General features: G+C 46.5%; 1 protein-coding gene across 2 annotated transcripts in view; it reads left to right on the top strand.

Moving 5' to 3' along the window:
• DDX31 (DEAD-box helicase 31) overlaps positions 1–23,439 on the top strand; it is a 43,957-nt gene extending 20,518 nt beyond the window's left edge. The window contains exons 17-20 of one of the 2 annotated variants that reach the window (XM_058037920.1): positions 3,714–3,795; positions 10,694–10,805; positions 15,824–16,004; positions 23,009–23,439. In XM_058037920.1, coding sequence (XP_057893903.1) covers positions 3,714–3,795; positions 10,694–10,805; positions 15,824–16,004; positions 23,009–23,159 — 526 coding nt within the window. In that variant the 3' untranslated portion in view covers positions 23,160–23,439. The remainder of the gene's footprint in view (positions 1–3,713; positions 3,796–10,693; positions 10,806–15,823; positions 16,005–23,008) is intronic. The other variant, XR_009115429.1, reaches the window with a different exon arrangement.
• The last annotated feature ends 1,930 nt before the right edge of the window (positions 23,440–25,369 follow it).

The following is a 25,369-nucleotide window of genomic DNA, read 5'->3' as shown; positions in this document are numbered from 1 at the left end:
TCCCACACGGAGGATGAGGAGAAGGGGCACTGGGATAGAGCAGGGAGCTGATGAATTACTGAGGAGATGCAGGAAGGCAGCTTGAAGCTCAAGGCAGCAAGTGCCATCAGCACAAATTGCCATTACCCTTCATAAACAGAGCATTATGGTGATAATCCTGACAATTTAATTCAGTGTGAGGGCGAAAGACAGCGTGTGTTGGACTGTCACCGAGCCTCTAAGCACTGCTCATTTCTGTTCCTTTACCCTAAATCTTTGTGCCTTCTGACTTGGTCTGCACAAGTTACTGGAGTTTGATTTTTTTTTTTTCCCCCCCATTCTTAGCTTAATTTTAAAATCTTTTTTTGTCGAGGATGAGTTTGTGTTGTGAATCTTTTTTTTTAATTTGTTGGTTTTTTTTTTTTTTTTCCCTTTTTTAAATGAAGTTCCCGCTGGGTTTATTGAAATGTAAATACTTCATAAAATATGTATTTTGAAGAAGACAAAGCATGAGATGTGTCCCTGCAGCCTTCAGCTGGTGTAAATGAGCATTGCTCTGCTGGTTTGCAGGGGATGAGGATCTGACCCAGAGTTTTTTCCTAAACCCCTCCACCCACCCCAGCATGCATGGGAGTAAGTCCAGGAATGTTGAGAGTCGGAAGTAATGAGAGCAGACGTGGCTTTGTTCCTGGATGAAAATCCACTTCGGAATTAGAGATGACTGCCTTTGAAATTGGAAATCGCTTGCAATTAATTTTCACCGGTACCTGAAGCCTCTCCTTGGCTTCCAGTGTGGAAAAGCAGCGTTAGCCTTTGCCAAAACGATCTCACTTTGGCTCTGCTGAGATCTGTAATTCCTGTTGGGGCTCAGCAAAGCTGCCTCCTCTCTCTCTGCAACTTTCAGCTTGGGCTTTGTGTGCCTGGAAGTTGTGGCTGCTCTGCCCAGCTGTAAATGTGGATGTGCAGGCACGTGCACACTCATGTTTTCTCTCCATTCCCTCTTTAAAAAAAAAAAAAAAAAAAAAAAGGATAGACTCCAAAATGTTCTGTCGCAGCTCCAAGCAAAACTAACAGATTTCCCTTCAAAGGGAGGAGGCAACAAGCAGAAGAAATGCAAGGTTTGGGTTTGTTTTTTTTTCCTTTATGTCTCTTCTAGCCCCTTCAGCTGCAATCTCGCAGCGCCTGCCTCGACAGCTATCAGATAATTTCTTTATCTGCTAACAGCAGCCTAACTAATTTATAAAGGAGGAGGCATCACCGTGAAGGCACGAGTCGTTTCCCTCCCTGCTCCAGTGTTTCCCTCCCTTCTCAGGGTTGTGCTGTTCCCCTCCCTGCTCCCTGCTGTGAACCCAGTTCAGGGATCTGTTGCTGGCGACAAGCCAGAGGAGGGGAGGACCCAACTCCGACAAATCAATGTCAAAGGTTTGACATTTTCATTCATTGCCGTGTCAAAGCAACCTTTGCAGGGGGAAGGGGGAGGTCTGCTTTCCTCTTGCTTAAGTGGTTACCATTTATGTTTTAATTTGCTGTTATACTTTTCAAAACCAGACAGAGGAACCCTCGGTTGTCATTTTATGCTCCATTTCCCTTTCTCCCCCATCGCTGCCCCGCCTGTCTCTGCATCCTCTGTGAGGGAATCTGGGCATGGGGTGGCCCAGCTGCACATGGGGGGCTGCTCTCCCTTGTAGGGTGTCCTGTGGCCACTCTGGCCCATCCCTTCCAGGCTGGATGGCTGTTCCTCTGCACCTTCTCCTTGCCTTCTGCTGTGGTGCTGAGTTGGCTGAGGTTGAAAAGGGAGGTTGCAAAAGTAAAGGTTTTGTTGCTTTAGCTGGGAAGGATGGGAGCAGGTGAGGATCACAATATCCTGTCAAACACTGTGGCAGAAATTCATCCATTCCTGCTAGCCTGATGGTAGAGAGCTTGGAGTGAAAAGAAGAAGATATCCTTGTTGTTATAATTTCTTTTTGTACTTTACAAATTGAAGAATAGCAGCAATGCTTCCTTTCAGAAACCACGGGCAGCTTTCTGACCAGCTGAGATTCAGGAATCTCAGAACTGTTGAACCCCAAAGATTTCTCTCTTCTTTAGATTGGTTTAATCCCAAGTGAACTCCTTGGCTTCTTTTCTAGACATAACCTTTGTCCATTACTGAAAATCTGGCCCCACAGACCTCAGCTTTTATGATCTGAGTAATTCCCTTGGAAATGGGACCCAGTTTGGATGCAGCTGTAATATTAATGGCCTGGAGCTACACAGCTGTTCCTGTGCTGTCACCTGGGGTGTGTGTGCCCCTTAAGACAGTGTTAAAGAGGACAAAGAATTTCTAGTGTCCTGTAAATGCACCTTTAAGCAGGACTGCTCACTTGGAAATGAAGCAGGTTTCTAAGCATTTCCATATCTGGGCCATAGCAGGACCCAGCAGTGTCATGCAAGCAGGACTGGAGAATAAATCATCTGGTTGAGCCTACAGGAGGAATGTGAGTCGACAGAATGAAAATAAATGCCCAGTGTGAAGCCTGGCTAGGACAGCTGAATGAGTCTCCTGTATTTAAAAAAAAAAATGCTGTGGAGTCCCTAATGGGCTGGGCTTTGGCTTTGCACTTCAGATGAGAGGGGAGGTGAGTTCTCAGAGCAGGAAAGGAAAGCAAACTGTGTGCCTGGTGTCAGAGGGGGCTTTTGAGGCTATCAATGAATTGGAGGGTGAGTTTGTCCATTGGGAAGTGCCTGTGAGCTTTGACCTGAGTGAGGTAGCAAGGAGCTGGAATCACACAGGATCTTGTGGGAAGGAAAGAAATGTCACCAGAGGGATGGAAGCTGCAGGGGAATTGGCTGATGGGGAAAGTTCCTTGAGGTTTTGTTGTTACCCTCTTGAGTGACTATGAGAGGAAGGAGCTGTGTCTTTGCACAGCTTTAGTTTCAGCTCCTTGGTGTTGTGAGAGTGGTCATTATTCGTGTGTAAACATGAGAGTGCCATCCTTTGAGTGAGGGTTGAGCACTGTGTCTCATTCCAGAGACTCTGGGAGCTAAGCTGGAGGAGACAAGATGTGGCAGGAGTAGCAAACAAAGTGGAGCAGGTGTTTCCAGCCTGTGGGTGCCTCAGTCTCTTTCTGAGACCAACCTGCTCCTACCCATGTCACTTAGTGAAAAAAAAAATGTTGGACAACCCCTGGGTTCAAGGTGAAGGTTGCAGTTCTAATTCTTTATAGTTACAAAACAAATATACAGGGAGCATTGAGGTTATGAGCTGCTTCAGCTCTGTCTTGAGATTCTTTTGGTGAAAAGAACAACCAGGTGCTTCCCAGTTGTCCTGATGCTTCTCAGTGCAAGGAAAGAAAAATTATTAAAATAATGGAAGTGTAATCCAATTAATTTCTTTAATCAGTTCCTCTTGGTTGAGAGTCAAGGAGATTCAGTGAATAGAAAGTGCACCCTCAGTTATTTTGATGCTCTGCTAGAATTGGAGTGTGTGTGTTGCTGACTTAAAACAGTGACAAAATTGAGGGTGAAGCTGTGTCTCTGTGCCACTGAAAGCAGGGATTTGGATTTTACAGCAGTTCCACTTTTAGGGGTGATGAGGGAGTGTCTGTGCTAAGACCTCGTGTATTTCAGGAATAAATTCCCCCAAGTTAAACTGTGAATCTCAATTGTTTTGCTCTCCATTACCAGCCTGAGGCTCATTCCAGGCTGTTTTTCAAAGCAGGACAAGCAGTAATTTTTTGTCTTTGTTGCCTCAGTGTTTCAGAGCTGAAGATGGAGAAGGTGTTGGCCACCCTGATGAGAGATGATCGCTTCAGGGTGCACAGACCAGGGAGCAGGGTGAGTTCCTCTGCTGCTTTGGAGTTAATTGCTCCAGTTTTCACTTGCCAGTCCAACATCACAAGTGGTCCTGCCTCAGTGTCTGGTCTTTACATCCATGATGTCAGTCAGTGTAAATAATTATAGAACTACCTTATATCACAATTTTTCAGTCTTTTGTTGTTCCCACCAAGCAGTTGTTTGCTAACTCTTCAGCAAATATCTTTGTAACAGGCAGGGAAGGTTTCTGGGTGCAAAATCTCTGTGTTTCTTCATGCACAATATTTCTGTTTTTCCTGTGTTTCTGCACTAAAATCCTGTTGGAGATGACAAATGGCTCTCAACTTCTCTGAAGAAACGAAGAAATGCATTTGGTGATGTGTTACATCAGGGTTTTTATCATCTATATTTACTTGGACCCTAAAACAAAGCTCCCTGGGTTGACAGGCACCTTTTTATTGACTTGGGCAAGCTCTGGGTCTGCCTGCAAGTTGCTAATTCACAGAATTCACTCATTTGCAATTGATGTCTCGGGCGTTGCTGCGCTCTGGCAAATTAAATCCTGCAAGAACCTGCATTTTGAATGGAAGTCAAGAATGTGTCAAGCATGATGCAGCACACACTCTTTTTTTTCCCTCTTGTTGCTGTTTTGCCTGCCTGTGCCTTTGTTACCCCGTGTCTGAGGCTCCTCATTCCCAGTGCTGGCTGGTGGGGCCGTGGTGTTCCTGGGAAAGATGTTCAGTGTTCTGCACTCACACACAGCCAGGCCTGAGCTCAGCTCAGATGCAGCTCTGTTTAAAGCTCTCTCCCACCACTGCTTTTGGCTGAAATCACCCTCTAATGCCTGTGTTTTAAATGGCTGGGTCATGCCTACAAATATCACCTCGTAACAAAGTTGTGCTTTGTTAGTGCAGAAATTGTTTTAAGTAATTCCATGTATAAATACTTGCCTTTTGTCCCAAATGTGCTTATAGGGAGAGTGACTTCATATTTCCTTTAAAGACTTTTTCAACAATTCCATTTAGAAATTGTACTTTAAATTTGTTACTGACATGAGACAGAATTTTTGCTGTTCCAGATGTGGGGACAAATGTTATTTCATGGGATAGGGGGAAAAAAGAAAACATGTTTTGTTCCAGGAAATTTCAATTTAAGTTTTGAAAAGCAGCAGGAGAAAATCCCTTTTTAGCAACAAAAACCTAACCAAGCCTGTTTGGTATTTCTACCATGCTTCCAAATTGTCAAATGCCCTGCACATTTAAGCAGAGAATTTTTTAAATACACATCTTTTGGCTTTCTTCCTTTTCTTTCCAAAAAGCTCCAAACCCAGCCCCTCTTTGAAAGGAGCAGTTGCTGGTTTGGGCAGTGCCAGGTGCTGCACAGAAGGACTTGGTTTCTTTTGCTTTCAAAGGTGGGATTAAATTCCTCTTTTCCCACTGACATCAAAGCAAGTGGGATTTTGCTGTTGCCTTCACTGGAGCTAAGATCCATCCACCGTGGCTGTAGGATGGTTTTAATCTCTCTCAGGAACTTATAAATACAGGATAACCAGTTTTTATGTGACTCAATCTGAAAGAACTGGCATTTAAGAATAGAGTTTCTCTTCCTGGGAAAAACTCTGTGTCATTTAATGGGGATGGAATTACAGCAGTTCTGTCAGTATGAAACAGACTCCTGCAGGAATGACTTGAAAAACATATTAATGCAATCAAGGACTTGTTGAGTTTGTTAGCTCCATGTTTATATTGCCCTGGAGGCTCTGAGTGGTCAGCTCAGAAGCTGCAGGGGCATTTCCCAATTTTCAGGAGAGTTAATCTCTATTAAATTCCCTAAATTTGCCACATGGACAGCACAACAAGCTGAGAATGGAGTGGGACAGGGGGGATTGAGGAGGTGTCAGGAGGAGCTGAACCTGATCCTGTTGGGATGTTGCCATTGGAGGGAGGTTCAGCTCTGCTCTCACTCTCTCTGAGCTCTGAGTCATGTATATATTATAGTCCTGCACACAGGAACCTCATTATGATGCTCTTCAGTTCTCATTGCCTCAACTCGAGTCCATTATAAGTACCACGTTGGAACATGTATTTTTTGGGCTTCTGTGTGCAGCCAGGGAGCAAGCTGAAGTGCCTGTAAAATGTATATTTTATATTTAGGTATATGAAATATATATGTGGCTATGTCTGGGCGTGTGAATGTTCACCTGCCTACAAAGAGAATAAATCTGATCTTTCAACTTTTATGGAAGGGGGGCAAGGGGGACTTGGTGAGTTCTAGAGAAGGTGTGTGGAGGTTAGTAAAAAGTTGTTATTAAAACAAAATCCTTCATTTTGTTTTGAAGTATAATGGAAGCAGGAGATGTTACAGCCAGGCTTTTTGGTGGGTTTCCCCATCTTTCTTTTTTTTTTTTTCCTGTTTTAAGAATGAACTTTTCTACCTCAGTCTAGTCTTAATGTGTTTCATTTTTTTTCTTTCCATTATCATGTTCTCTTAATGAAATCAAAAGTTTTCAGTACTTATCCCAACCTCTCAAACCTAAAACCTGTCATCCTCATCACTGGAAGTTTCCTTTTTTTGACAGAAATCCATGAATCTTTTCCTGGTGGAGTTGGCATTTTTGGGAGTTACCCTGATGTCTCAAACTGGTTAAATAACATTGCACTTTGATTTTTTTTGTCTTGAATTTCTTCTTTTAGCTTCTAAATACTGTTATTGTCCACACTCATTATGCCAGGATTTTAAGGAACCACAAAGCAGAAAAAGTTCTCCTATCCCACTGTTTCTCCATGATGGCAACAGTGCTGCTTGTTTAACAGAGGGATGGGGATGCAGATCAAGCAAACCTCTGGGGTAGGCTTTTATCTTTGGGGTCTTGGAAAAATGTGTAAGGTCTCAAATTAATTGTCCTGCTCATCCAAACCAGGATTAAAGCTTGCCTGTGTGAGTAAAGCACATGGAATGGCTTCTGTGCCCCTCCAGTAGCACTGATTTATTTGATCTGTCCAGACACTCAGTCATGGGCAGGTTTTATTTTCAGTTTACCTCTGAGTCAGTTTTAAATGTAGATTTTTTTTTTTATTATTATTATTTGGGTGGGGTTTTTTTTTTTGTTTTTTTAGCTGAACCTCCCTGGGAGACAGGAATCAAACACAGGTTTTTTTTTTTCATGCCCATTAGGGTGCAATTTTAAAATGAGTTCTGTCTCAAGGGTCTGAAGGGGATAAAAGACAAAGTGGAGATGGGAGGAGGGGAGAAGCTGTTTTTCAGGGACATTATGTTTCCTGCCATTTGCTTTTTTTTTTTTATTTATATCTCTTGCACTGACCTCACACTTTGGAAATTATGCACCTAGCTTTTTATCCCTCATTTTTGTCTTACTTCTTATTTTTTTTATTATTTTCCCCCAGCACCAGGAAGAAGAGATGCCTCATTTTGAAACCTAAAGGGGGGAATAAGAAAAGTCCTTTGTAATATATTGCCATATTATCACTAAATCCCCTGACAGTTGTGACACAGAAGCAAGTCACCTGTCACTTAAGCTTGAGGTCTCTTTAATTTTCTCCTGGAATTCGCACCAGGCTGTCTTTAATTTGAGGCCTTTATTGGAATTCTGAAACCTTTCTGCCTCCCTGGTGCTCAGATCTATTCTGAGTGCTGTTACAGAATGTATACAATAACCAACACAGGGATTCAGAGGGGGCTGAAGCACTGTTTATTTAACACTCTGGAGGGATTTTCGTGCTTATTCGGTCCTGGCTACCCAGCTTTCAATATCGCTTTGACAACCGTTATGCCCTTCTCATTAATTTTAAACAGTTAAAACACAGGAAAAAGAGAAAAAGTTTTCATTATTAAAGTGCTTTACTTTTTAATAACAGAGGATTCTGTCCGCCAGGGGAAAGGGCAAACCTCACTAATTTCACATTCATATTAAAAAGCGCTGGGAAGGTGACACTTGGTGCTGCCAGGAGGCTGAACAAAAGGAAAGTGCCGGGGGCCGGGAGGAGCAGGCGGGGCCAGAAAGTTTTGTGTTTCACGGCGGTGGAAAGTTGGTGGTGACAACAAGGAGTGGCCACTTGGGGGTCACTGAACCTCTGCAGAGTCCTTGGTGGGGATGGTCTCAGCTTCAGGGCGCACCTGAAGTCAGAGGAACCTGTGGAAGGAATGTCCAGAAAAGGTGAGGAAGAGTCCAGAGAGTGAATTGTGTGAGGAGCAGCTGGGAGAACTGGCTGAGCTTGGAGAGAAAGAGATTCAGAAAAAACAACTCACAAAGGAACCCGTGAAAGGAGTGTCCAGAGAAGGTGAGGAAGGATCCAGAGAGTGAATTGTGTGAGGAGCAGCTGGGAGAACTGGCTGAACCCTGAGGAAAAGAGGTTCAGGAAAAACAACTCACAAAGGAACGTGTGAAAGGAGTGTCCAGAGAAGGTGAGGAAGGATCCAGAGAGTGAATTGTGTGAGGAGCAGCTGAGAGAACTGGCTGAACCCTGAGGAAAAGAGGTTCAGGAAAAACAACTCACAAAGGAACTGTGAAAGGAGTGTCCAGAGAAGGTGAGGGAGGATCCAGAGAGTGAATTATCTGAGGAGCAGCTGGGAGAACTGGCTGAGCTTGGAGAGAAAGAGGTTCAGAAAAAAACAACTCACAAAGGAACCCGTGAAAGGAGTGTCCAGAGAAGGTGAGGAAGGATCCAGACAGTGAATTGTCTGAGGAGCAGCTGGGAGAACTGGCTGAGCCTGGAGGAAAAAGAGATTCAGGGAAGAAACTGTGGCACTCTGCAGAGCTCTTGGATGGGGATGGTTTCAGCTTCAGGGCACACCTGAATTTAGAAGAATCCGTGAAAGGAGTGTCCAGAGAAAATGAGGAAGGATCCAGAGAGTGAATTGTGTGAGGAGCAGCTGGGAGAACAGGCTGAGCCTGGAGGAAAAAGAGATTCAGGGAAGAAACTGTGGCACTCTGCAGAGCTCTTGGATGGGGATGGTCTCAGCTTCAGGGCACACCTGAATCTGTGAAAGGAGTGTCCAGAGAAAATGAGGAAGGGTCCAGAGAGTGAATTATGTGAGGAGCAGCTGGGAGAACTGGCTGAGCCTGGAGGAAAAAGAGATTCAGGGAAGAGAACTCACAGCCAGATGGGGGTCAGGACCTGCTCCCAAAAAACAAGGACAGGAGGAGAGGACACAGCCTCAAGCCATGCCAGGAGAGGTTCAGGTGGAGCATCAGGAAGGATTTCTTCACTGCAAGGGTGGTTGAGCATTGGAATGGGCTGCCCAGGAAGGTGGTGGAGTCCCCATCCCTTGAGGTGTTCAGGAAAAACTGGATGTGGCACTCAGTGCCATGGTTTGGTTGGCAAGGTGACGATCAGTCCAAGTTTGGACTGGATGATCTTGGAGGTGTTTTCTGACCTAAAGGATGCTGTGATTCTGTGAGATGGGTCATGAGCCTTTCTTGAGGGGACTGGGAGACAGCAGAGAGCAGAAATCTGGGAGTTAATGAGTTCAAAGAGCCAGGCTGTGCTTGGAGGGGCAGTCCAGGCAGTGAGTGAGCAGGAGCTGCAGCCCCAGGTGTGTTTGCTTTGCTGAGAAATTACCTGCAATTCTGGAAGCTGTGGGATCTGGAGTTTCAGAGAGGGCACAGTGCAAATTTAAACTCCATTTGAGGTCTGTCTCTGGGCACATTTGCTGTTGGGTACAGAGGGGCACATGTGGGACAGGAGAGCATTTTGTGTCAGGTGCTGGCAGCCCCCAGGGTCCCCGGGGTTGGTTTGTGGTGTCAGTGGGATGTGGCTGCTCTGGCCTGGCAGCAGTGCACAGGACAGAGGGGTTTGCAGCATTAGCATGCAGATCTGGCAGGGAGGAGCAGCAGGATTGCTGCCTTGGCACAGGGCTCCTCCAGCATCCCAGGAGCTGGGTGTTTGTATTCAGCCAGCCCTGCTGGGGTGAGGGGTCTGACCATACCAAGTTGCTGCCTTGGATCTGGCACTCTCCCACTTGGATGCTGGTTCCTGTCTTGAGTCCCACTGGAGAGCTGTGGAGAGGTGCACATCCATGGATGCTTGGCTTTGCACTCTGCTGTCAGCTTTCCATCAAACATTTCACTTGTTTTCCTGGTCCACATTTCCTTTCTCTGCCTGGATCCCTCAGAGAGGGAGAGAGCCTCTCTTCTCCTCCCAGTAACAGCTTGCTCCCAGGAATGTTTGTTTTCCATTTCCTGAAGTGCATCCTACAATCTGATCCCAGGATAGCTGGAACACGTGCAAAATTGCCCTTTTGGCCTGAGGAAGTTTATTCTGTCATGCCTTTGGTGCAAGGGGCTTGTCCTGCTCTAGAGGAGCCAAGTGATGGCAGTTCCAGTCAAATGTGATGTGTTGGCAGTCAGGAAACTTCATGTAGCAGTCCATGCTGGAATTGATGGGAAGTTCATTTGGTTGCCTTTGTTCACAGCTGCTGAATTTGTCTCTTCTCTGGAGCTTGGGGGTGGTTGTGGATCTCATGGTCTCCTGCCCTGGGTGTTTTGGAGAAGGGCACAGGAGAGCTTGCAGCATCACTCTGAAAATGTTATTGTAGGGTCTGGGGGAGTTATTCCAAATAATTCCAATGGAAACTGGCAGTGGGATCTGGCCTGTTGTACCTGGAAGCAGAAAAAAAAAAGAGAAGGGAAAAGAAAAGGAAAAAGATAGGTGATAGATGTTAGAAAACACAAAATTAAAACTGATTTGTTCTCCCCACCACACGGCGCTCACTGGCTGCTCTGACTTTAACATCTTTATCTGGATTTTTTTTTTCTCCTCTAGTAATATTGAGAGGATTACCTTTGTTGGCCCCTGGGTAGTTGCTGTGTGATTTTACTGTTATTAAATCTATTGTAAACTGCTTCATTATTCCTGACTCAAATTCTCTCTTTCCTCTAATCCTCCTGCCTCCCTGGTAGAAATCCTGTGGCAAGAACCCTCAGGAAGTCCGGGAGAGGGCCACAGTCCTGCAGACAAAATTTGAAAATCTCGTCCACTCCAGCGAGGGGACTGTCCAGTGGGCCAAGAAAGGTCAGTGATTTCCTTCCCCTTATCCCACAAGGGCTCAGAGGAGCTGCCAAGGTTTCCTTCTGGGCCACAGCATCAGGGAAAAGGCCTGGAAGAGACATTTTGGGGCTGCTGGGCTCTGCAGGGGGCTGAGGCAGGCCCAGAAGGCTTTGTGGTGATATTAAATGTTAATTTCTGGTGTTCCCATATTATGTGCAAATGAGATTTAGTCTTGGCTTTCAGTGGGATTCACATCCAAGGGCTTTGACCCAATCACAGGGTTGTGTGTGTTATGCTAGGAAGGGGATGGGTGACTCCACCACATCCTGCTGCAATTCCCATCAGATGCCTCCAGTTCACCCCAGTTTCAAGCCTGAAAAGCAGGATACAACCCTGACCAGTAAAAGATCTTGGATTGGAGCTGGTTGAGTGGGATGGGGGATAAAAGAGAGGAGGCAACAACTCAAAAAGGCAGTAAGAATAAAAACTGGGATGGACTTGGTAATTGTAGCTGTGTACAAGTCTGGGGTTTGATGTGCCATCTTTTCCAAGCAGTTGGCACTGAGCAGTGTGAGAGAGTCTGCCCTTCTTCCTCTCAGTTTGGAAAATGGAGAGGAAGACAGATTTGGGAGAAGGATTAAAATCTTGCTGGGGTTTTGGTAGGAAAAGAAGCACCAAACTGAGAGGAGCCATAAAGGTGGAGCGGGGTTGGCACTGGGGAAGTCAGGCCCAGAACTCCTGGGAATTTGACTATGAATTACAAGTCCACAAAATGCAAACCCTTTATGGAAGAGACTGCTGTGCCATTCTTGCTCACAGTATTTAGAACTGGAGCCTTTCCCCTTTTTTTGAGTCTCCGCTTCCCACATCTCCTTTCCTGATTGTTTTCTTACCTCATTGCTGAGAGCCCTGCTCTCTAAGCTTGTGTAGAAGTTATTTCAGTTCTGCAACATTTCCAGTTTAAGATGAATTTTAATTTCATAATTAATTTCATTTCCAGTTTAAGATTAATTTTAATTCATCCTGAGAGATGAATTTGAACAGTCTGCATCATTCCTGTTTACCATTCTGTGTACCTGCTGTGTGCACCTGCATACAGGTGTGGGACAGGTGAAATCACCTGAAATCACCTTCCAAGGGGTCCAAAACCATATGGGGAAATTGCTCTTGGAGTTGTACAGTGTTTGGAGAAACTGGAGAAGGAGAGGCTGTGCTCAAGATTAAAGTTCAGCATGAAAATTGTTTGGAATTTTGAGAAGTGATTGTTCAGGAGGTCAGAGGTGCTGGTTTTTTCTGAAAGTGGTACTCCCTTCTCAGGTGATGACACAGTCCAGAGTATCTCCTGTGACTATCTGCTTACCTCAATTATTCTGCATGCTTTTTTATTTATGTGTGGCTGGATTGAGGTGCAAAGGGTTTGAAATTCTTGTTTCACTCTCTGTTCTCCCCCCACCACTGCACATCCCTGGGCTGAAATCTCACCCCACCTCCAGCAGTTGCAGGGCTGATTTCAGTTCCTTGGGGTTTTCAAACACCTTCCTCCTGCAGTGAAAGTGTTGGAATTGCTCCACAAGCAGCTTGCGCCCATTTTCAGGTGTGTGGTGCAGTTTTGTAGCTGCTCTTTTAAATCCACGATCTCAAAACATCTGACTAAAACAATCATAATCCTTCATTCTGCATGGATGAGCTTCTTGCTGCTCCCTTGGGATTTCTTGTACCCCCTGCAGACTTCTAACCTGAAATGCCTGTGACAGGAACAACCAGAGAATAACTCTGGTCACACCTAAAAAACCTCTGTGGTTCCTCTCTACCCAGTGTCACTGTGTACCCACCCACCCACACTTGTTGCTGACCTCAGCATGAATAACTTCTTTAGCCACAGAAAAGAACCACAGAAAATACATCAGGAAATGCTGAAATGTTCTGCATCCCATTTATCTTGTAGAAGAGCACTCCACCTCTTTTTCCAACTCTGCTATCTACATATGCAAATTTTCCACTGCTGAGTGGCTTCCATAAGCCCCTCTTCCTCCCCTCTGAGCCAGGCATCATGAATAATTAACATGGCAGCTGGCTTTTGCTTTCATGGCAGACAATCAATTGGAAACTGTGCCAGAGATGCATTTGTTTCTCTCTCTTTTTCTGTTTTTCCCCATTTTCTGACCTAGTCAATGTTAATAAGCAGTGCTTGCACCTCAGCCTGCTTTCAAAAGCAGAGTGGCTCCCTGCCCGCTCTCCCCTTCTGCCTCTGCCTCCCGTGCTTTTCACACTCGAATCAAATGGTTCAGGGAAGGTGCTGCCCTTCAAACTTGATTGACTGATCAGCCCTGAGATGGGTGGGAGGAGGGCTCTGCCTGGGCCCTGCCACCTGGAGGATGAACCTCAGCAAGAGTGGAGCCCTTTTTGGGGAGCAGAGGATTTGCATGGTGGTAGTGCTTCATTTCAGAGCTCGGGAGAGTGATCCTGTGTGCCCCTGAGTCACAGAGAGGGTGAGAAAACAAACCCTGCTTCCCTCCTCCTTATTTCCCAGTTTTACAGCCAGCGTTGGGCATTTTGCCTCCTTCCTTTCTGTCCTCAGCACCTGTGTGTGGGGAGGCAGAGCAGAGTCACAGGAGCCCAGGGCTGTGGCACAATGCTCAAATCCTCCGTGGTGGTTTTGGTGCCTCCTTCCCTCCTGCTTCCAGCTGCCCTCCAAAGTGCCTCCCAGTTTATCCAGCCCTGCCCTGGGGCCAGTGCTGGGAGCCTGGTGAACAGGTTATGTCACCTGTCTCCCTTTCATATCCCATTACTCTCATCCCCTGTTTAAAATAACAACAAACCAGCCCATCTAACTCCCATCATCTTTTCTTTTTCTGGCTTTTTTTCTTTTCTTCCTTTGATTTTCCACACTTACATTTCCTGGAGAAAAAATAGGGATGGAGGGGTGCAAAGGACCAACCTAAATTCTCTGTCTTAGTGAGCACAAGCCCAAATCCCACTCCAAGCCACTATTTGTTACCTTAGACTTGTGTTGGTGTGGTAAAAACTCTCAATAGCTCACACTTCCTGTGGCATCAAGGTAAGGAACCCTGTACATGAATTATGGCCTGACCAGCATTGTTACCAGTCTTTGTGAGTTGTTTTCCTAAAGCTCTGTCTCTTTGACCACAAAATCATAAAAGAATTTCAACGTAAAAAAAAAAAAAATCCAATAAAGTGTTCAGTATCTGGCCACTCTAATTGCACATAAAAGCCAGAAAACATGACTCTGGCAACACTGAGAGGTTCAAAGACCTGATAGTAAAGATTTTAAAAAGAATCTCATCCACAAAGGTCTTCATTTCAATCTCTTGGGTGCTGTAATGAACATCTCAGCTCTGGGCTGCTCAAGGTGAGGCATTTCCTGGGCTGGCTCTGTGACCTGCAGCTCCCAGCTCAGCTCTGGGTTAGTGCCTTGCAGCTCTCCCTGCTTTTGTGTGCTCACAGCTGGATCTGGCAGATGTCTGTCAGGACTTTGGGAAGAGGGGGAGCCTTTGACACTTTTGATTCTGTAATTCTGATTTTGGGGGGTTGTTACCAGCAGCTTTTCCTCTCTGCACGGCTGTGGGAGGTGAGCTCAGCCTTCATAATAACAGGATCTTTAGTATCAGCCATTTCAAATGCTCTGAGGCAGACAGCTGTATTAGCTCCAATGGGACTCAATTCAAAGCAGGAGCAAGTTCCTATTGTTCCCTTTGAAGAGTTACACCTTCTCATAGGTGAATTTGACCAATAACTTTATGAAAAAAAAATAGCAGCAGAACAGGAGTTTTGAGAGCATTTGAGCTGGTTTATAAGCCCTCAGAAGGATGGCCTTCAGACAGGAGACTGAGACAGTATTTGGAATTTAGCATTCTCTTTTTTGGGAAAACACAGGTCTCCTGGTGCTCAGAAGCCTCTAAAAGAGCAGCATTGTGAAATTGGGAAGAAGGTGCAAAAAACTCAATCTTTTCTTCTCATCGATTGGGAAAAGGAGTTCGCTTTGCTCAGTAAACAGAGCTTTGATGGATTCCCTGGGTCCTTCCAGGAGCTGATCTGCTAAAATGACATTTTTATTACTGTTCATAAACTCCAATCTCCGGCTGCTGCCAAGAGATTAGACATAAGCTGTGGGCAAACTTGCTGGTCCGGTGGCTCAACAGGCAAGGGCAGGAGAGGTGAGAGTTTAGAGCTCACTGCTGGAGGGAGTGAGAGGGAGAGGAAGGTGCAGGAGGTGCTTTGGACTCAGGGCTGGGGGCACACGGGAGGTTTAGCAAGCAGGGGATTGAGGGGAGGCATTTTCTGAGCTGCAGAATTTCCTTCTGGAAGTCTCTTTATTCCCAGAGCAGGGGCCAGCCCGGGTGTAGTGAACGTTCTGGGGACGGGGAGGAGCAGAGGTAGTGCTTATATTAGTGGATGATTGTCTTTAGAGCAATGAGCCCTGAGGGAAGGGCATTACAGGAATATAAAGATGGGAAGGGAAATTTGCACACAGTTCTATTATTTTTCCCTTTTGAGAAGGTGAGCTCTGTTCTCAGTGTGCTGATGAGTCAGGAAATCCATCCGGCTCTCAGATATTTATAAGGGACTAGCTGGTAACTGGTGAAAAATGCATGGACTACTGGGACTCTAATATCAGAGGAGCCTTCCTGTGCCATCTCCATGCTTCTCTTTCTTCATCCCTGCATCTCTGTTCCCACTCTCCTCTTATCTGCTGCCACTCAGTATCAATGGCTCTTGAGAGAAATGCCACAAATTCACCTTTTGTGGCCAAAGGAGCAGCCTTGCAGGAGCCAAACCCAACAATTCAGTGGAGCTTTGTTTCAGTTCCTAACACCTCCCCAGCACCTTTTGGGATTGCACCAGTGCTGTGCACAGGTTTTTAACATGCCAACCTTTTCTGCCAGCTGCTGACCAGAAGGTGTCCCAAAGGACCAGCCCCATGTCCTTTCAGCTGGAACAGCTGAATCTATTAAGTGTTTATATAAATATATATAAAAATGCAGCAGCAAACAGAATTCACTGGTGTTTTTCCTTCCCCTCAGCACTGCAGTCTTTCCTTTGTGCCTATACCACCTATCCCAAGGAGCTCAAGCACATCTTCCACATCAAATCTCTCCACCTGGGTCATGTGGCCAAGAGCTTTGGGCTGAGAGATGCCCCCCAGAACCTGACTGCTCTTCCAACTGCAGGCTCAAAGAGGAAAACCAAAGCCAAGCCAAAAAGGTAGGTCAGCCTGATGTTCCTGAGCTGTGCCTTGCTCCTCAAGGTGGTTGGGCTTGCTCCAGGAATCGAGTGTAAAAAAAGCAGATCTGTTGGCTGAAATGATCTTTCTGCAAGCCTGGAGGTGTGGAGTAGCTCTGGGAAAAGAATTTCTGCAAATCCTGTGGGATCTCTCATGAGGATAGTTGCAGCTCTATCCCCTCTAGGGTGTGTTCTGGGTCCTCCTGTTGTGTGTAAGGAGCTGGAGGAGCCCTGAGCCCTCTTCTGTGCCTGCAGGGGAGCTGAAGGTGCTCAGTGCATCTGACCCTGGCTGCTCTGAGTTGTTCAGGACAGAAAATCCTCTCTTTGGGGATCACAGTGCTGAGGACACGCTCTCTTCCCCAGTGCAATGGCAGGATCCAGAAAAATCATTGCAATAATTCAAAGGAGGAAAATCTTTTTTGTTTATCAGCATCAATTACGACTTTTTCCATGTAATTGTTGCTACAAACCCTGTTAGCAAACCTCAGCCATGCAATTAAAGCACTAATCCACATAATTGTTCCAGGGCTGGGCACTTCTCTTGCACATGCACCTATCCTGTGAAAAGGAAAAAAAATTGCAAAGGGGAAGGGATTTGAAAATAAAAAGTTGGAGCCTGCATTGTCCTGCTTTCAGCAGCCACCAGGGACAGGCCACTGCTCTGCCTCCTGCTCCAGCTGACCCTCCTCAGCAGATGGGCAACAGGATGGGAATGCCCCTGTGAGCAGGGGATTTAAGGGAGCTTTATTTCGGGAAGAATAGCCTGATTAGCTGATAAAGAGCATGTAAGATGGTATGGGGTGGGCTTTGATGTCTTGCTGGCCCAGCAGGGTGTCAAGCTATGAGTGACAGTAGCGTGTCACAGGATTACTTGGCCTGTAACAATGCCTCTCTCTGTTCCTGTGATGTTGCTACTCTGTTAGAGCTACTTTTTCCCTTGTTACAAACCTCTTTTAGATGGGGGTTCCTCCTCCCCAAGTCTTCATCCCATTAGAGCACAGACAAGCCCGGGATACAGTAGGTATTTACACACAGGAGCTGTGGGGCTGGGGGATGTGGAGGTGTTGGAACAAATGGTCTGAGAGTGATTTGAGAGCTCATTTGCACGTGGATCACAGAATTGCAGCTCAAGGAAAGTGGGCAGACTTTGCACAGCTCTGTCACGGCTCAAGATTCCAGATTTCAAATCCGGGAGCATCTGCAGAGTTAAGACCCTGCAAAAAAAAAAGTAGCCAAAGTTGTGATGTGCAACAATTGTTCTGCCTTTGAAACTTGGCTTTAATCAGCTTTCTCTGTGTGTGCTTAAAAAAATAAATAAATAAAGGGAGAAGGGTACATTAGAGGATAGTTTAGAGAAAGTGAATATTGATTCAAATTCAGTCTGCACTTGCATAAATCCAAGATTATGCTATTAACTTCGAGAATTGCTCTTGATTTCACACTGACAAAGCAGAAAGCAAAACTTAGCCTGCCATTTAGAAGACAAATGGTTTCTAATTGTAAAATGCAAGGCTTGAAATTATAACAGCACAGTCACAGAGCAATCTTTTTAATTATATTTCTCACATGATGCTGTGAGTGTTGGTTGTCGTATTACACATTGTCTCCCAACATCTGATACTGGTTTTTAATCAGGCTGCTCACTAAAGCCTCATCTCTCAGCACCTGCCTAGAGAATAAAGAGCAGGTTGAAAGTGGGGTAAAGGCAATCATTAAATGTTTCCTTAAGAGGACAAAGAAAACTTTTCATTTCTTTTCAAGTCTCCTTTTGTGCTCGGCGCCTCCTTGGAGAGCCCGCTGGGGGCAGGTGAGACAGCGAGAGGGAGCAGCCAGGTGTGTGATGTTCCAGTGCTGAAATGTGGGAGCAGCCCTCTCCTCAGTGCCCATGTCAACTTCCATGCATTTTTCAGAGGTCTTTGTGCAAACCAGCTGTCCCCTTAGCTGGAGTGCATCTTGCAAAACCCGATCTGAAGGCGGAGGAATAATTGCCGCCGCTGTTCGCAGAAAGTTGCAACGCTGTGTTGAGGTGAGAGATGAGCACAAGAACCAGATACTGCATATTGAGTTACAGGACATCAGCTTAGTCAGTGTCTGGGCTCATGCTTTGGCTGCAGGCTGGAGCAAGGAAGCTGATCCCACCTGCACTGAGGGATTAGCTGTCCTTGCTTTGCTGGAGTCGCAGCACGCCGAGGAAGGGGCTGACAGGCCAGATAGATTTGTCTTTTGACTCCTTCACAATGCACATTCCACCGTGCATCCCTGTGCTGCTCAGGCTTTTGCATTCTGCATCAACTGAGGGCCTGCTTTCCCTTTGAAATCAGTGTGTGCCCCCAAAGGCTTTCACTGCACTGAGCAGTTGCAACTTAATTTGGCTTTTCTGTGAGTTCGAGCCATCACAAAGAAAGGTGGCTCTTTAGTTCAGCTGATTCTGTGGAACTCCCTGCTACAGGAATTTCTGATGCAAGAAATGCTCAGAAAAATTGAATTTACTTGTGAGTATCAAGAATTGCTACAGCATATGCAAAAAGTGATATGAAAACAAAGGTGAAAACCCCCTCGTGCTTCAGAGTTTAAGCCCAGCCCTCGAGTGAAATGGGATCAGGGAGAGGAGTTTGAGAGCACTGCTGTACATCATTATCACAGTGCCATTGCTCTGATGTGGAGATGGGCATGGCCTGGAGGCTTTGGCTGCAGGATCATTGTGTTAATTCATTCTTCAGCATGGCCAGATAGAATCAGACAGCTCCTGGGAAACAGACCTTGTAGCCCTGTGTCCTCCACATGGCCAGGGCAGCACTTTGCTTTGGGTGCAAACCATGGCCTTTTACCTTCTCTCCCTCCTCACATCCTCGGTTCCACTTTTGAACATCTTGGCATTGAGAATTTTGGAAGAAATAAATACAGGGCTTGTGACTCAAGGCTGCAGCTGGGCCTCCCTGCACAGCAATTGTCTCATCATTAGAAGCACTTTGCTTGCCAGTTTTTATGTGCGCATTTAGAGCTTTCCTGATATCACTTAATTAGTCAAAATGCAGCTTTGGAATTCTGCCCACTGGGAATTTCACTTTGGGCAGTCTGCTCTAGAAAGCCAAACTGGAGCTCAGGTAAGAGCATGGGCAAATGGAGCCAAAAATGAGAGTAAGAGAGACATGGCTGCTGTGAAAAGAAACATCACCATCACTCTTCATTAAGGCAGTTCAGGGACACAGGTGAGTCCTGGCTACCACATCACGATGTTGTAAAAGAAATCCTCGTATGAAATGGAAGTTTTATAGTTGTGAAACCCATCTGATTGTTTCCTGCATACAGCAGTGCCCTTTATTACTGTCCTGTTCCACTGTGGCTGCAGCACAGAGCTTTTGCTCCATCTCCAATCAAGTGAACAGTGCTTGCCCACAGAGCTGGAAAACCTCTGTGCACCAAAAATTGTCGTCTCTCTCTAATTGAAATATGTTCTGATCTCTGGGCTGGGAAAGGGCCTGACAGAAGCAAGAATCCTGGGAGGATCCTGCTTTTGGCCTTTTTCCATAGGGTGAAGACCAAGGGATGCCAGTGAAAGTGAGACTGGGGTGTCTGTGTGGCTGAAATGCATTTAACTTCAGTAGGGCAAGGTGGGCTTTGCTGCTCAGCACACCCCAGTGTGGAGACCACCCTGTCCTGAGTGTTCTGGACCAGGCTTGGTGCTCATTCTGGCTGGGTAATAATTTTCCTTGATCTTCTCAAGCATCTGCATCAGCTGGGAGCAGAGGACCTGGGCCATCTGTTGACCTGTCGAGAGCAGTGGAGGATTGCTGATGGATTTCTTGCCCCCACTCTGCACAAACAACGGCAGCAAAACCAACCCAAACAGGGTTGCATTGGCTGCAGATGGTTCATCCAATGCTCCAAGCAGGAAAAGCAGGTGTTGCAGCAGCCTTGGCCCAGAGGTAACCCAGCTCTGCTGCTGGCACAGTGTCAAGGAGCTGTTGGAGATGCTGTCAGGCAGATTGATGGTGCAGTCCACGTTGAAATGGTTTCTGATAAATGGAACGGCCTCCTCGGGTCTCTCCAAAGACACACCACGAGTTCTGGGACGCTGTGGCACAACTTCATCCTCCTCCTGCCTCAGCTGGAGCAGTTTGGGAGCCTCTGGAGGCTGCAGATGCTGGGAGTTGGGTAAAGGTCCCTACACCTGGGCACTGCATTGCAGCAGCATCTCACACAGCAAGACAAAGGAGCTGGCAGTGATGCCAGCCAGGCTGAGAGCACCTCCAAGAACAAACTCACTCACACTGAGGGGAAAGGTGAGCAGAGGCATCTTCTGAGCCAGCACAAGGAGATCAGGGCAAAGCATTCAGATTTGCTCAGAGATGGAGGGTTGGGCAGCACCAGCATCCCTGAGGTCCCTGTGGCTGAGGTGGGGAAGGGGAGCAGCAGGCTGGGAACTCTGAGTGGGTGTAGAAGGGAACTGAAGCAGAGGAGAGAAGGATTTTACTCTTCCCTTCACTGGACACTTTTCCTTCCAGATGTTCTTCTCCTGCCTTTTCACCATTCAGTTATGTATTTAGCAAGATTCACAAGTTTCTCATGTTTAAACAGTGTTTAAATCATTCCAGTTTTCTGAAGGAGTCAGATTTTTTTTTTTTTGTCTTTAAAACTTTGGCCTGGTCTTTTCCAGCCCTTGAGGAGATAACAAAGTCATCTGGGGACAGTTCCTCTTTCTCCTTGTTGTCTCTCTGCTGAGGGTCTTGGTACCAGCTTTTGTGAGGTTGCAGCTTCATTACAGATGTGCACAGGCAGCTCTGAACCTGAGTCTTTTATTCCTTCCTCTGTCTCAGTGTACCATGATACCTAGACATGAGATCACAGCAAGAGATGCTCATCACCCATGTGCTTTTCCATTGATGGGAACATGGGTTCTGTCTGTGTTGCAAATGCATCTTTACATTTACAGCTTTTCTGTGAATCTTTTTGCCACAGTGTCACCACAGAGCTCCCTTAAATTACCATCCCACCAGGGAAAGCCCAGGGAGAGCTGGGAGAATGGACAGGGAGGCCAAAGAGATTAAAAACCTTACCCAGGGATGCTCAGGGGTGAGTGTTAAGGGCTTGCTCAGTTCTCCTGGGCTTTGTCTCATACCCTTGGTGAGGGAAGGTGCCCTGTGGTGATCTTGCTGCTCCCAGAGGCTGTCACCAGCTGGGCAGAGAGGGGAATTTACAGCTCTGCAGCAGGAATCAGGGCTCCTGAGCTGGTGCAGTTTCCTGGTTCCCTGCAGCTCCTCCATCTCATGGTTACACAGGGCCCTGACAGCTGCTTTTCTTCTGTGTGATGAGCACAGGTTCCACAGCACAACTCCATTGATTTTTGTGGCCTTGGGTTAGAGGGAGGGAGCTCCCTTTCCCCTGCATCCCTGCTTTTCTGTGCACAGCTGATCACCTCAGCAGGGAGTATTGATTTACTAATTGGGCAGCAATTTCACCTGATTGATAATAAAGTGTTGGACAACCTCCCTGCTGAGCCGCAGCTCAGCCCTGCAGCTACTGGTGGATTCCTTGTCCTTCTGCAGCAGAGAGTTCCCTGTTGTTCAGTAAACTGGTGTGTTGCTTGGAAACCCAGGAATTACTGTAGGAAATGCTTGGAGACAACAATCAAAGTGTCAGATGGGAACTTCAGCCACTGGTGGAGGGGCTGAGCAGGGGATATCCCTGCACAGGCTGTGTGAGGGGAGCACAAACACCACAGGCAGCCAGGAGTTCACTTCCCTTGTCCTCCCTGGGTGTTTGAATGCCTTGATCCATTGCTGCAGCCAGAATTTCTTCCTTCTCTCCAACACCCAGCATGGATTTGGACACCTGAAGGGACTTTGAGTGCTAGAAAGTGTCACCTTTAGGACGGCTGAGTGCCTGTGTTGCCACCAGAGCTCTCTGGGGCTGCTGTTCAGTTCAGTTCCCTCCTGTGCAGAGAGACAAACAGGTTTCTGGTCTGTTTTTCTGGAAACTCTTGAGATTTGTTACAGGTCCTTACCAGAACTTGCTCAGAGAGGTGACCCTGGAGGTGTTCAAGGCCAGGCTGGAAGGGTTGGACCTGGTCTGGAGAAAGGAATTATATGATGTTTAGGGTCCCTTCCAACCCAAACCAGGCTGTGACTCCGTGGTGATGAAGAGGAGGGTGGGACATGCCATGTGGACACCCTGTTGTGCCCAGGACCATGGGGATGAGGCAGGGAATGGCTGATCCTGCACCCAAGAAATTGTATTTTAAATAACTGAGGGTGAGCTTTGCCCAAGGTTACAGAGCAGGACAGTGGCAGAGCTCATGGTGGGAAAATGCTGAGTGGGTTTTTATATTTATAGCTGGCAGTTTAGGGCTGCAGGGACACCCATGCTGGAGTTTGGTGGCCATGCAAAATGCAGCTACCCTTGCAAAAGCCAATCTCTGGAGAGGGAGGCTGTGAGGTGCATGGGATGGCTGCAGGACATTGCAAGAAAAGAAAATCTGATGGATCTGTTGGGTTTAGACTCATGACATTCTGATTTTTCCCTTGGTTTATTTGGGAGGGGGTTGTGGATTTAAGCTCTGTTTAGAAAATGTTGCCATTGTTCAATGTCATTGGGCTGATAGGTTGTTTTGGACTACTACTACTACTATTATTATTATTATTATTATTATTATTATTATTATTATTATTATTATTATTTCTTCCAAACTGCTGTGTCACCTCATTCATCAGCCTTCAGGCACACAAGCTTCCCTCCTTCTCCCCACCACCCCTGCAAGAGCATTTGTACAGAACAAAGGCTTGCTTTGAAAAAACGCCGTGAGATTTTGCCACCTTTGTGGAAACCTGTCACAACAAAACCTAATTTTGCACGAGGCAGAATTTCAAATCAAGCCTCAAGGAAAGGGAGCTGCTCCTTCTGTAATGTGCAGCTGTCAGTGGTGTTGCAGGAGAAGGGGTTCTGAATTCCTGAATTTCTGAGTTGCTCTGCTCTTCCCCCCTGCCCAGGTCTGAGCTGCTCAAGAAGACCCACAGCAGACGTCGCCTTGCTGAGCTCCTGTGCTCTGAATATTCCAGTGGGATGGACACTGCTGGGGCCAAGGTCAAGAAGAAGAAGAAAAAGCAGAGAAAAGCTGGCAACCAGCAGATTCCAACATAAGCCAGGCCCTTCCAGTCTGTGGCTGTAAAAGCTGCTGGAGTGCCTCAGCCGGGGGTCGGGGTGACCTGCCAAGGCAGCTGAGGAGTGTTTCCATTTATCAGGCAAGTGTGGGAGGGATCCTGGGGCTCTTGGCCTCCTCCCCTTCATTCCATAGGTCCAAGAGGAATGGAATCTGGGCGTGTCCTGGTGTACTGCTGCAGTTCAACGTGGCCTCCTGAAGATGCACCGTGCTCCTGAGATGGTTTTTTAGCAAGGAAAATAAAAAAAAGGTTAAATACGATTTTCAGAGAAATGTGATGTGTGCGCGACATGAAAGTGAGGCAAGTTTGGGCAGGCGGGAGGTGCTTTTGTGTTTTAGGAACACTCCCCAATCCCTTCACTTGCTATAAACATGGCAGGGAGGAGCACCATGGAGAGGGGAGCGTGCCCTGTGCCCTGTCACTGCACAGGGAGCACTCCTGCTCCTGTCTCAGGTAATGAATCCACACTGCTGCCACCTCCTCTCGTGTCCCCTGTGCACTGGGCAGGGTCTGTCCCTGGTCACTGTTAGGCACAACTGGCACCTGCAGGGATGCCAGTGGCAGGATTGTGGAGAACCCTTCAGTGCAGTGACACAGAGTCCCTTTGGGCAGAGCTCATGGGCACAGAGCTCCCTGCCAGAGCTCCTGGGAACAAACTTTGTCACTGTGGGAAGGAGCCAGAGTGAATCCAGCGCTCTCCAAACTTCTCCTTGCCTGCAGCATGTTGTCATTCCTGATTATGCAACACACAGGGAGTCTGAGATGTCTCACCTCTCTGAACATTAAAGCCTTTGCAGGTTCTTGCAAACCCTTGCCAGTCATGGCCCAGCCTTTTGGGGCTCTCTGCCTTGCCTGGGCCTGTTTGAGCTAATGGATTCCACCTCTTGTTTTTCCCATTTGCCATCCTTCTTGTTCCCATCAGAGAACTGGGACTCTGGGGAAAGGGATGCAGGATGGCCCCAGTGTGCTGAGACTGGCAATTGTTCACCACAGTCTGTGAAATTAAACCTAAACTTTCCCATTCTGAGTGGGAAAGTGCTCCAGAACCTGCAGGAGATTTCCCTACAGGTGAGCCCCCACCTGTCCCCCCTCTGCTCCTTGAGCACAAGCACCAAGCAGGGCAGGGGTGAGAACAGCACAAACCCAGCCAAAACACAACTTTTGTGCTCCCTGCACGTGTCTGCCTCGAGGAAAGGGAGGAGGAAGAGCAGCCCACCATGACCTGAGCCAGGCATGTTTTATGCAGGAGCAGAAAGTGCTCTAAGAGTGGCAATTTCAGACGTCAGAAGGAAGAAAAGTACTGAAAAGGGACTATAAACAGATGAAAATGATGCCTTGTAAATGCAGAATTGAGGGCACCTACTTTGGGCTGTAGTGAGTCATACAAAGTATTGTAGGAGAGCAGCAATCAGCCCCAAAGTATTTAATTTCTGAAGTGAAGGTAACTTTTGAAACCAGAATTTTTCTTTCCTCCCAGGCAATTATTAAACACTTCAATTTCACTGCAATACTTTTTTCGACACTTCTGCAAGATGACAGAAAGGCTCCAGTATCAAATTAATCATGATTTTTCAGAGAGAATGAAGTTACAAACATTTACTAGATTAAAATAAAATAACAAAGCCCACCTGATTTAGTTCTGAGAACTATTTGGAAGAGCAATCAGGTTTAAGGCAAATGTCAACTTCAACAGAAAAGAAACCCCTGAGGATGAAAATGACTCAGAATGATGCAGAGAGTGCAAGTTTGGGAATGATTTTGTGCATGAAGGGAAAGTACATGACCTTCTCCTGGCTGACTGTCACGTAGGAATTGATAGGGACTATTGGCAAATTCTTAAGAGTAGGAAAAAAGGCCAACAGCACATGGGTGAGAGACATCAGGAGATCTCATTGCTGCCTGGATTAACTGGGCATGAAACAGTACAAATGGTTGTGATGAATAAAGTGATTTTTAAAAAATATCAGAGTGCCTCTTTCTTTCAGCTTCACCATCTTTAGCAGATAGGGCTGGGTAGCTTGAGTGGTTAGGGAAAGAGAGAGGAGGAGATTGTTGAATAAGTGTTAAAAGAAATGCACTTGCAACTGAAGTTAAATGCACATGCACCTGAGTTTTCTCCTAATAGGCTTGAAGGCTGATGAGAAAAATGTGTTTGAATTGTGGCTGAGTGGGCAGGAGTCAAATTGTGCC

The sequence above is a fragment of the Melospiza georgiana genome, chromosome 20 (assembly GCF_028018845.1).
Source record: "Melospiza georgiana isolate bMelGeo1 chromosome 20, bMelGeo1.pri, whole genome shotgun sequence".
NCBI classification, from domain to species: domain Eukaryota; kingdom Metazoa; phylum Chordata; class Aves; order Passeriformes; family Passerellidae; genus Melospiza; species Melospiza georgiana.
This window is presented reverse-complemented; position numbering and strand designations above follow the sequence as displayed.